Source organism: Meles meles, chromosome 12 (assembly GCF_922984935.1).
Source record: "Meles meles chromosome 12, mMelMel3.1 paternal haplotype, whole genome shotgun sequence".
Taxonomy (NCBI): domain Eukaryota; kingdom Metazoa; phylum Chordata; class Mammalia; order Carnivora; family Mustelidae; genus Meles; species Meles meles.
Genome location: NC_060077.1, coordinates 42,874,479 through 42,886,504, shown reverse-complemented (window position 1 = coordinate 42,886,504; position 12,026 = coordinate 42,874,479). Strand labels below are relative to the sequence as shown.

The window sequence follows — 12,026 nt, the reverse complement described above, 5'->3', positions numbered from 1 at the left end:
TGACTACTAACACACTGGCCTAGATTTTTCTAGATTTTTTTTTCTATATTTATGAGCTCAAAAGTGATTGTTTTTTAAATAAAAACAGGATTGGACTATATAGTTTCATGTTAATGTATTTCCATATCAGTAAGTACAGATATACACCATTTGTTTTCACTGCTGTGTGGTATTCTGTTGTTTACATGGAGCATTTATTATACTTTATTTTATAACTCCCATGGGTGGATATCTAGTTTCTTCTAGTTTTCTAGTTTTTCCCAATACATTTTTCTTACCTTTGCCCACTTCAGTTCCTAGAACTACAATTGATGGATGTGCTCTATTGATACATAGTAGCAAACACCCTGAGAAATATTGAAACAATTGACACCAGCAATGGACAGCAGTGCTATTCCCTTCATTCTTTTATCCCAGTGGATTTTCAAAATCCTTTAAATCTTTGCAATATGATAAAAATGTTACATCATTTCAATTTTCATTTCTTTGATTACTAGTGAAAACCTTTTCATCTATTTGTCATTTGTAATTGTTTTTTCAAGACATTTCTAGCCTGTCCTTTACCACTTTATCATCTCTCTCCCTCCATGCAGTGGAGGGGGTAGAGGAGGAAAGAATATACAAAATACATAAGTCTAGAAAAATATGTAATAAAATAATAACATTGGAATAGCTTTGCTCTTTTTTCTTCTTCTTTTTTTCTTTGCTTATTTACATGATCTAATTTTTTTTTTACAAAGAACACACACTACCTATGTAATAAAATCCTGGTCAAATATGTGCAGCTCTGGAATGGGTTTCTGCCGACATACGGTGCTTTATACACTGATCATTCTGGTTCAGAAGCTATTTTCTGAGCAGCAAAAACATCAGAGCTCTAAAAATGCACTGAAATGGCGTTATGCAGTTCAATGTATACGGAGTTTTATAAAACACATAAAGTGTCATTTAAAATATGCTGGTAATTTCTTAGAATTCCTGGCTGGCTGAGGTGGTGTAACATCTGACCCTTGATCAGGGGGTTGTGAGTTCGAGCCTCAAGTTGGGTGTCGATATTACTTAAAAACAAAATCTTTACCAAAACACCCAACATGTTACCACTTTCTTAAAAGGTTAAACATAAATTTAACATATGACCCAGTAATTCCACTTACACGTCTCTCCCAAAGAGAGATAATAACATACATCCATGAATATAAACATAAATGTTCATAGCAGCATTATTCATCATAGCCAAAGAGTAGAAACAATCCAACTGTCCAATTGGTGAATGGATAGACAAAATGAGGCTTCTCCATACACTGCAATAGTACTTAGCAATAAAAAAGAACAAACTGCTAAAATGTGTTATAACATAAATGAACCTCAAAATAGATGTTTTACTGAAAGAAGAGAAATATAAAACTCCACATACCGTATCCAGAAATGCCCAAAGAAGGCGAACAGAGACAGAATGTAGGTTAGCGGTTGCCTATGGGCTGGTCTGGGGATGACAGTGTGGAATGGGCAAAGAAAACCCTTTGGGGTGATGAAAATGTTCTTAAACTGGATGGTAGGTGATGACTGCACACTCTGTAAATATTCTAAAGCACTGTCTACTCAACATAGGTGGATCTTTCAGTTTATCAAGTACACCTCAATAAAGGATTTTTTAAAAAAAGAATCTAAAATACATCATTTAAAATAAACTTAATAAGTGAAATTTTTTCTAAAAGTTCTTAAATTCACAAAGCAATTACTGAAATTTATCTTTCCAATTTTGTCTTTCCCATTTATCTTCTCAGTTCTCTCACATAAATTTATATAAAACACATAAAGTGTCCTTTAAAACATAATGGTAATTTCTTGGGGTGCCTGGTTGGTCGAGGTTGTGGAGCATGTGACTCTTGATCTGGAGGTCGCGATTTCAAACCCTACGTTTTGTATAGCGATCACTTAAAAAGAAACCTTTACCAAAACAAAAACCAAAAAACAACATGTTAGCAATTTCTTAAAAAGTCGAACACAAATTTGGGGGCGCCTGGGTGGCTCAGTGGGTTAAAGCCTCTGCCTTCAGCTCAGGTCATGATCCCAGAGTCCTGGGATCAAGCCCCACATCGGGGTCTCTGCTCTGCGGGGACCCTGCTTCCTTCTCTCTCTCTGCCTGCCTCTCTGCCTACTTGTGATTTCTCTCTGTCAAATAAATAAAATATTAAAAAAAAAATAAAAAGTCGAACACAAATTTAACATGTGACCCAGCAATTCCACTTGTTGGTCTCTACCCTAAACTGATAAATTTTAGGATCTTTCCATTTCCTTATTTTGTAGATTTCAAAACTAGCTTAAGTATAAATTTCAAATTTCAATGCCATCTCTCTGTCTATAGTCAATAATGTGAAGCCTGCTCTAAATCTGGCGGAGAGCCACAATTCTGGATATAGGCACGAGAAATGTTACTGAGAAAACCCTAGACTGTATCAGAGTTTCCAGACAAAGCCCATGAAAGAATCACCAAGGCATTAAGTAACTAAGGGTTTTTTCTTGAATCACCAGAGATACAGTCCTTATCTAACCAGATTTTTCCAGGTGGTCTGTCTACATAAACTTACTGGCTGATGAGTTTCAGTGTGTCTGTCTTCACAGTGATTTATCCAGAGGCTAACACCTCTCTTCCCTCAGTGACTTCTGACTTTTCCCACAATACTTTTGTATTGGAGAAAGTCTAAAACATTTTCAGATGATGTAGATATTCAAGTCTCTCTCTCTTTTTAATATTCATGTATCTTTATCAGTTGTTCTAGGACAGAATCCCACAATTGTTACTGTTCCTGCGGGTGTATGTGTGCTGCTAACTATTCCCAGTATCCATTTTCCTTTTAGTATTAGAAGCCCCAGCTTCAGCAGGCAACATGGCCACTCAGCTGGACGCATGACACCCTAGCTTCCCTCACTATGAGATGTGCATGTGGCTAAGTGTTCACCATGCAGAAGTGATGTGTACAACTCTGCATCTCCCCATCCACTTCCTCTCTCTCCTCTTCTCCCCATCCACTTCCCCTCTCTCCTTTTCCCATGGGCTGGGATGAGAACCATGGGGACCATGGAATAACAATGTAGATGGGACCTGGGACTCTGAACCACCCCCTATTTCTGAATTGATAGACATAGGAGAGAAATAAGCTTTTTTGTTTCATCAGCTTAGCCTAATTAAAATCCTGGGTTAGGCATCAGAAGACCTGTATCCTAGATCCACTTTTGCTTTTAACTAACCGTGAGGCTTTTTTTGGTAAATCACTTTATTTTTCTGAACCTCAGTTTCTGCATCTTAAAATTAAAGGATTGGACTAGAATGGGAATCTTAATTTTTTTGAGCCATCCTTTGGCAGACTGACAAAGTCTAGAGGCCCCTTCTTGAAATAATGCTTCCAAATGCATAAAATAACATACATGAGATTGCCAAAGAAACTAAATATATTGAAATACAATTTTAATCAGACCCTTTGAGAGTCTGTGGATCCCAGTTAAGGACACCTGACCCCTAAAGTTCCATTTTGATCAAAATTCCTATGAGTTTTTCTATTTAGTACACAAGAGATTTTTTAAAAATTAGTAAGTCTCCTATATTGTTTATACTTTAGCTTTCTGTATATTATGTTTTGACACCTTAAAAACCTTTCTGACTGGGAAGGCATTAGCCTCCCCCCACCCCACCCCCGCCCACCCTGGGCTAGCCAATTCTTGGAGATAGCTGCAGCTCAGCCAAGGAGTCGGCCTTTGATAAGCAAACTACCAATCCAGAGCCTTGCCTCCTCTATCTGGCCTGCACACTCTACAAGGCGTATTCCCCCGCCTTAATCACTGCAGGGCCAGGGAGTAGGCAGCTAGAGACCACGCCTATAGCTTAGAGTCTACCAAAATGATTCAAACTAGCCAATCTTAAACTGTTTATCCTGCCCTGCCTCCCCTTTCCCACAGAAACTCCAATAAAAGTCATGGCCTAAAGTCTCCCCTCCCTCTGCTCCTTCCATAAGTGCAATAAATTTTGTTTTCCCGATCTTCTCCTGTGTTCCCTCTTGTGGCCACACCTGACTAACAGCACAGAAGAGAACACACAACACAGGCCTGCTGCCTCGAAGTGTCAATGGTCTTCCAAATGCGCTGCGATCCCGTGTAGAAATAATATCCCCACTTGTAGACAGCCAAACCATTCAAGACACAGGTGAACAAAAAAAGACTCCTAAAATCACACAACTTGCCTTAGGATTAAAGTTGTAGCACTTTGTTTCCTAGTTCATTAAAGTTGAAACTATAAAGAAGGGGTCTGGAGTGAAATAATGAATTTGCTCCCTGGAATAGATATTAAAGCGTAAATCCCCCATAGCCTACCACTCTTTTATGGCAGCTTCGGTAAACTGAAATGGCTTTTTGTATCGTTGGGATGGAGCATCTCTACTCCAACACCTGTAGAGAGCTGCACTGGTAACTCACTGAGGATAGAATCCTGAAAATCCATGACAGTAACACAGTCTGGCTCTGTTAGCTTTGAGTTGGTGCCTCAGGATTAACCTTTTTATATGAGTTCTAATTTTACTGGAAGTCAATAACTCTATGCCATGTATTCTGGAAGAGTTTTCAAATGGCTCTTTCATCATTACAAAAACCATGTTTGGATAGATTGACTTGGCCTCAGTGTTTTAAACCTTCTTGGGTGTTCTGCTTTTTTCTGGGTCTTACCTCGAACAAAGACATAAGCGCTATATTGTTCATAATATTCTCCCATTCGTACACGGATTGTGTAGAGGCCTTCATCTTCTTTGTTGAGATGAGAAAATGTCAGTGTTGCTCGATCTCCGCTCCAAAGTGTTTGCACCCATTTGGATGAAGAAATAGGTGCTCCTGGAAATTTTTTTAAAAGTAAGAAAATTAACTGAGTTTTCCCTCCATTGCTCCCTTCCTTTCATCCTTCCCTCCCTCTTTTGCTCCCTCCCTCCCTCTCTCTCTCCCTCTTCTTCCATACTGAAAGCTCTTTGACTGTCAGTAGAAGTCTCTAGGGCTTTGAGCAATTCTGCCATGCTTACATTGATAAAAAATACTATATCAGAAGCAAAGGGACCAGGGCCAAATACATAATCTGCAGGGTCCAGTGCAAAATGAAATTGCAAAGAACCTGTTCAAAAAGCAGAGAAAAAAAATACAGTTACAGACACTAATATATAAGGCCTTTTCCTCTAAAAATATTTTACTCTATATAAAATACAATTGGGGTAACACAAATTGCAAAAAAATATTTTCACATCATAAGTTTTATATACAAAAATAATTTTTATTAATGTAATAGCTTGATTGATAATAAGATATTTCAGGCTTGCTTTTCAGTTATTAGATCATCAGATTTATACTTTTGGCAACTTCATTTTAACTCAGTATAATTGAGGGGCACCTGGGTGGCTCAGTCGGTTGAGTGGCCAACTCTTGAGTTCTGTTCAGGTCATGATTTCAGAGTCATGAAATTGAGCCCCACAATAGGCTCTGTGCTCAGGCAGAGTCTGCTTGTTCCTCTCCCTCCTCCTCTGACCCTCCCCTCACTCCCCCCCCAAATAAAGAAATAAATCTTTTTTTTTTTTTTTAAGATTTTATTTATTTATTTGACAGAGAGAGAGATCACAAGTAGACAGAGAGGCAGGCAGAGAGAGAGGAGGAAGCAGGCTCCCCGCGGAGCAGAGAGCCCGATGCGGGGCTCGATCCCAGGACCCTGAGATCACGACCCGAGCCGAAGGCAGCGGCTCAATCCACTGAGCCACCCAGGCACCCCCAAGAAATAAATCTTAATATTTTAAGTATGTAATATCCTAATAGCTACAGTAATAGTTGCATCAGCAGCAAGATCCTTCTCAAAATTAAAAATTATCAATTAATTTCTGATCTTGCATTTGCAAAGAGTGACTGACTGAGGTTACTTTTTTTTTTTTTAAGAAATAAATCTTAAAAAAGAAATAAATCTTAAAAAAAAAAGTAACCTCAGTCAGTCACTCTTTGCAAATGCAAGATCAGAAATTAATTGATAATTTTTAATTTTGAGAAGGATCTTGCTGCTGATGCAACTATTACTGTAGCTATTAGGATATTACATACTTAAAATATTATATAGTTTTATACTATATAGTATTATATAGATAAATTCTTATGACATTAACATTGGGTTAACTTTCTGGTAAATTATTTCAAAATATAAATTTTAGTACTCTAGAGCTAATGATGCTTAGGGGACAAAATTTCTAAAAAAATTTGACTTCATATAGATCAGTTTCACATAAGTCTGAATTTAATTTTAAATGTAATTTTACATAATAATATTTTGATATTTTCTCTATCATGTTCTGTAAATTGTGGAAGGTATACAAGAGGCTGAAAATGATGTGTATATAATCCATGTGTCAGTTCGTGCATTCTATCACTGTATCTTCAATTACAAGGAAAAATTAATTTTAAGATTATCTTCCTTGTGAATAACTACTTCATTCACAGTTTTATATGAAAATAGTTCTTTTTCATCAAATGTGATGACCTTTAAGTTTAATTTACATTTCTAAGCCTCTGAATATTTGCTGTATATTGTTATAGCAGTTTTCAAAACCAGGGATTCTAAACTCTTTTTACGGAATTCCAACAACTGCCTCATATACTTTACTGCAATACCTCTATTACATGATTTGACTTTATAATATTTTACTGACAGAGTTTACAGCCTGGTTGCTAGTAGTTTCTGTCCGGATGCTCAGGGCAGTAAGTTAGTATTTGTGCAGACTGCATAGAAATGAGCTTTGGGGAAGGACAGATAGGCTGGCAAGCTCCAACTGCAGGTTCCCATGCTGCCCCCACTTGGAGCTCCTCCTCTTCCCTAGGGCCATGTTCCCCATTCACAGTGCTTTTTGCCATTACTGGCTTCTGTCTGGACCCAGATGCTCCAGACTGCCCCAGGTACTGGGGTGCATAACTGAAGTTCAGGCCAACTGCTTAGTGAGCACACTGTTCTCTGCCCACCATGCTGAGGGGTCAGTGGGCATGCTCCACAGTCCCAATGGATTCAGTGGACTTCCTTAATTTTACTAAATAATATTCACTTATAAAATGAATACATAAGTAATTTACAAAAGTGCATTTTTTTGTCATCCTTTCCACAGATTACTTGGTGATAAGAAATTACAACCTCCACAAATATATTACAAAAGTCCCACTACTTTGATATATGTATAAAAACTCTTTCAACATCCAGTAAGAAATGCCTTCTAATGTCCAGATTCTGCCAGTTCTGATAAACAAGTCTGTGGTCTATGGACACTCGTGCTCTGCTGCCAAGCCCCGTTTGCTCCCCATCTGCTGAATAAGAACCTAAGTGAGAATTCATCATAAAGGCTCACCATTTCGGTACCACTGGATCTCTGGCTGGAAGTGCTTAATTTCAGGAGTGATAACTACACGGCAGCCTAGACTCATTGTCTCGCCCTCTCTTCCAAAAGACACATCAAACTTGTCATCAAAGTGGATCTCAAACTTGGATGCATAACCATAAGGGGTCACACCAACTGGGTACAACGAAAACAAACATTAGTAATTTTGTTTTTTCTCATCAAAGAGACACTAGCATTTTAATAAGTGGTCACAACAAACACTGATCAAACGAGTTATCTGGGCAAAAATTAAATCTTATAAAGAAGTACATGGCACATCCCCATATATTATGATGTGAAATGGAAATTCTTGCTTCATTGGTCAGATAAGCTCAATATTCATTTTTATTGTTGCAATGAATAGAATTTTAAGGGGCAGGCGTAATACTTCACACAAGATGTAAGTGAATACCACATTTAGGTTAGACTTAAATACTTAGCACAATATATGCACTTTTTAGATTCCTAGTTCATTTAAAACTCAGCTGCTGTACTCTCCAGACAAACCAGCCATATCAATTACTCATAAAAATAGAGTTTCCCAACTTAATGGAAAAATTCTTTGCTTCAGTGTCTTTAATGATCTGAGTGAGAAAAAAAATTTATACGAAATTTTAAACTGAAAAGTTTATAATATTGTGACTTTAAAAAATATTTTTCTTAGAAATATCTTACTTACAGATTGAGTGAATACCTACATCATAAAGTCTCCCAGATTTTATTTCTTCTTTTCTCAAGGGAAAGAGTTTGGGAAAATGACTCATTAGCAGGTTACCATGCCACATACTTGAATTTGACATGTTGTCTAATCCTTACAAAAACCCCACAGCACAGATTTTTTCCCCTCTCTTTCAGAGGAGAATGGAGAGGTTCACAAAAATAATGCACAACTACTGTCCATGTTTCAAAGGTATTATGTGTGAAATTGAAATTCAAACCCATAGCTGCCTGACTCTAAAATTAGGCCCCATCTCTGATATCTCATCTCTCTTCCTAATGCCTCTTAGAAGTAATTTGAAAATGCAAGCTAAGGGGCGCCTGGGTGGCTCAGTGGGTTAAGCCGCTGCCTTCGGCTCAGGTCATGATCTCAGGGTCCTGGGATCAAGTCCCGCATCGGGCTCTCTGCTCGGCAGGGGGCCTGCTTCCCCTGCCTCTCTATCTACTTGTGATCTCTCTGTCAAATAAATAAATAAAATATTTTTAAAAAAAAATGCAAGCTAAAATTTATTGAGTTCAACCTGTGCCAAGTATTGTTCCCAGTGTTAAATATCTATTAACTCAAACCTCATAATAGCTCTCTTGGGTAAGTTCCATTACCATCTCTCTGTTTTATAGGTGGGGAAACAGAAGCATGGAGAGGGCGAATTAACTGCCCATAATGACCCTGTAGGGCCAGGATTTACCCTGGCAGGCTGTTTCCAGAAGCTGTACTCTCCAACAATACATGATATTGCCTTGAATCCGTGTGTCCTCTGACAGTCACTAACCGAGAGTGAAACAACTCTTTGAAGCACAGTTTCCATCTACCCAACTTCTAAATGATGATGTCCCACTGAGACCAAAAGTGAAACAACTCAATCAGACCTTGCTGTCTGGGAGCCCAGGCAGGCTCCAAAGCTGCCTATGGGTAGAGATAAGGGTTACAAAATAGAGATACAGGTTACATCGGGGTTTGGCAAATCTGTGAGCCGAATCTGGACTGCCTCCTGCTTTGCACCATTAGAAATAATTTTTCGATTTTTTAATGGTTGAGACAGAATCAAAGATGAAGAACATTTTTGTGACATGTGCAAACACATAGGAAACTCAAATTTCAATGTTCATAAATAAGGTTTTATTGGAACACAGCCATGCTCATTCATTTACCTAATGTCTATGGTGACTTTTGCGTAGCAATGGTGGCATTGAGTAGTTGTGACAAAGACCATATGGTCCACAAAGTCTAAAGTATTTATAATTTACGAGTTAGTTAGTTTACAAATTACAATTACAGGAGTCCTTTATAGAAAATGGCAACTCCTGTTTTAGTATATGGTTTAGAGGGGTGCCCGAATGGCTCAGTGAGTTAAGCATCTGACTCTCGATTTTGGCTCAGGTCATGGTCTTGGGGTCATGAGATCAAGCTCTGCCTTGGGCTTGTGATGGGCATGGAGCCTGCTTATTCTCTCTCCCCTCTCTCTCTCCCTCTTCCTCTGCTCCCTCCTCCATCAAAAAAAAAAAAAAAAGAATATGGTTTAGAGTTAGAAGGACTAACTTATAAGTCCCTACTCTACCATTATACGTGGTCTTACCTCATGATGTAATCTCTTGAAAACTATTTCATCTGTACAGCACAGACAAAAGACACCTATAAGCCTTGAGAGAGCATTAAACAACCATTGCATGTATTAGTCTTAGTATGCTGTCTGGTACAACTGATCAACATATAATAACTATTAAAACAGAACTACAGGCAGGGAGCTTTATCTATGATATTTATCAGCGTACTCCAAGCACCTAAACCTATACCTAGCCATAACAGATGGGTTGGGTAAATGAATAAACCCTCTGTTCTCTGTGTTAGGAACAACGGTACTCAATTCAGGGACCAGTCAGAGAAGGATCTGAAAGATTAAGAAGTTAGAGAAGTAAGGTTGAGCTGGGCTTTGAGAGCCTGGTTTGATGGAGAAGAGGGAAGTGGGAGAAATATGGATGGGAAGGTAAGTCATAGATTCAGAATTTTCAACTATCTATCTCAGTATAAATCAACTGATGCGAGAAAAGCATGATTTGGGGTGTGTCCCTCCTTCACTCCTACCCATCATTGCCTCCCACCCATCCGTGGTACTGATACCAAAGATGAAAACTTGGAATATTAAAATTAGGAGACATCCCATGAAATTGATGGAATAGGTCATCTACAGGCATCAAACTAACCAGGAAGGTGAAAACTGACCCATGAGAAAATATCTTCATCAAGCATTTTCAAAACTATCACTTATTTTTTAGTAATCAGAAAATAAGTTCAGACTTGGCTACCTTTTTCAGTCTGACCACTGAAAGCATCAAATTATTTGAACAACCTTAAGGGTTTTACTTCTATTGCTTCTATGAAAAGATGTTCTGACATAGGTGAAATGACCGAAGTTCACAAATTACCACAGATTAGAATATTTTTAATAGTTTAAGATTAAAGCACATTTAGACAACATTTTATTTGTTTGTTCATTTATTTTCAGAGAAGGAGAGGGAGAGGGTGAGAGAGAATCTTAAAAAGTTGACTCCATGCCCAGTGTGGAGCCCAACATGGCGCTTGGCCTCATGACCCTGAGACTATGACCTGAGTCGAAATCAAGAGTTGGGTGCTTAACTGACGGAGTCACCCAGGTGCCCCTAGATTTCACTTTAAATTGCACTTCATAAATTAAAGTACTTATTTATTCCTTCATTGTATTCTGTGTCAGGAATTGGGGTTTAGAGATAAAAGGTCCAGCTTTGCCTTCAAGTAGCTTGTAAGCCAGTTAACAGCATTCTGTGTGGTGGATGCCGTGATGGAGGTGTCGTGGTCTCACCAGGGACACCCAACCCTGACTGGGTGGATGTGGGGGTGGCAGTGGGAGTCATACATGGATTTCTCCAGAAGGTGATGCTTACCTGGACGCTCTGATACAGGACAGACTTGGGCGGGGGGGGGGGGGGGGGGGGGGGGTTGGGGGGGATGGGTGGGTGGGGGGAGTGTAGTGAGCATGGTTAAATCACCTGCCCAGGTTTGTGTCATGATCTTTTTCAGTTAACACAGAAAGACTTAAAAACATTTGCTATTTTTAGCCCATCATATCTGGGCTTTTATAAAACCAGAACGAAGCAGTTATATTCAGAAAGAGAATAGTAACCAAAGAATCTAAAAAATAAAACCCAGCATAAATAGCAATTATACACATACTAGCATATATTATAATAATCCTTTTATTTCAGCATTGTGGAATGGCTGCTATCTTTTAAATAGAGATGACACTTAGCAAATATATTTTTAAACTTACAGCTGAGGGGCAGGGTGGAAACCCCAGCATGGAAGCGAGTCTCATCAAACTCTCCTTTATATCCTAAAAAAGAAAGCAGAAATGCATGTGATCTTGCTTCCTGATTTATTTTTTAGCCATGAGAATAAATTTTTAAAAATACCCTTTGAATAAAACATGTGCAGTAAACCTACTCTTCACCACGACTGAAGCATATGCTGAAAGCTCCCCTTTAACGTTCATCGCAGATGCCCGGTACTGAGCAGTGTCTTCGAAATCACATCTGAAAGGACAAGATGGAGATGAGTGAGCACTGCTGCAAGCTCTTCTATCAAGGATCTCTTTGCTAACACAGCACACTGCAAATCACTGGCCAGCATGTGGCTCAGGGGGACTTTTGATGAAGCTGACCCCGATCCAGCTCCCTGCACGATTTTATAAAATACAAGATACCTCCTACAGTTTCAGGCCAGCAGCACAGTGCGGGAGGAGGACACCTACAGTTCACTGTGACCCTAGCCCAGGTTCATTTAAAATATCCAAAAAACCATGTCAACAAACTGTTAAGCACATACATTATAACATGAACAATGTTACAATT

At 38.7% G+C, this 12,026-nt stretch overlaps 1 protein-coding gene across 13 annotated transcripts in view; it reads right to left on the bottom strand.

Moving 5' to 3' along the window:
* The window catches only part of MYOM1 (myomesin 1), a 158,613-nt gene that overhangs the window by 78,345 nt on the left and 68,242 nt on the right, over positions 1-12,026 (bottom strand). For all 13 annotated transcript variants that reach the window (XM_046024822.1, XM_046024826.1, XM_046024821.1 and 10 more), the window contains 4 exons: positions 11,620-11,708; positions 11,447-11,509; positions 7,398-7,562; positions 4,714-4,875 (listed from right to left, as the gene is read on the bottom strand). In XM_046024822.1, coding sequence (XP_045880778.1) covers positions 4,714-4,875; positions 7,398-7,562; positions 11,447-11,509; positions 11,620-11,708 — 479 coding nt within the window. The remainder of the gene's footprint in view (positions 1-4,713; positions 4,876-7,397; positions 7,563-11,446; positions 11,510-11,619; positions 11,709-12,026) is intronic.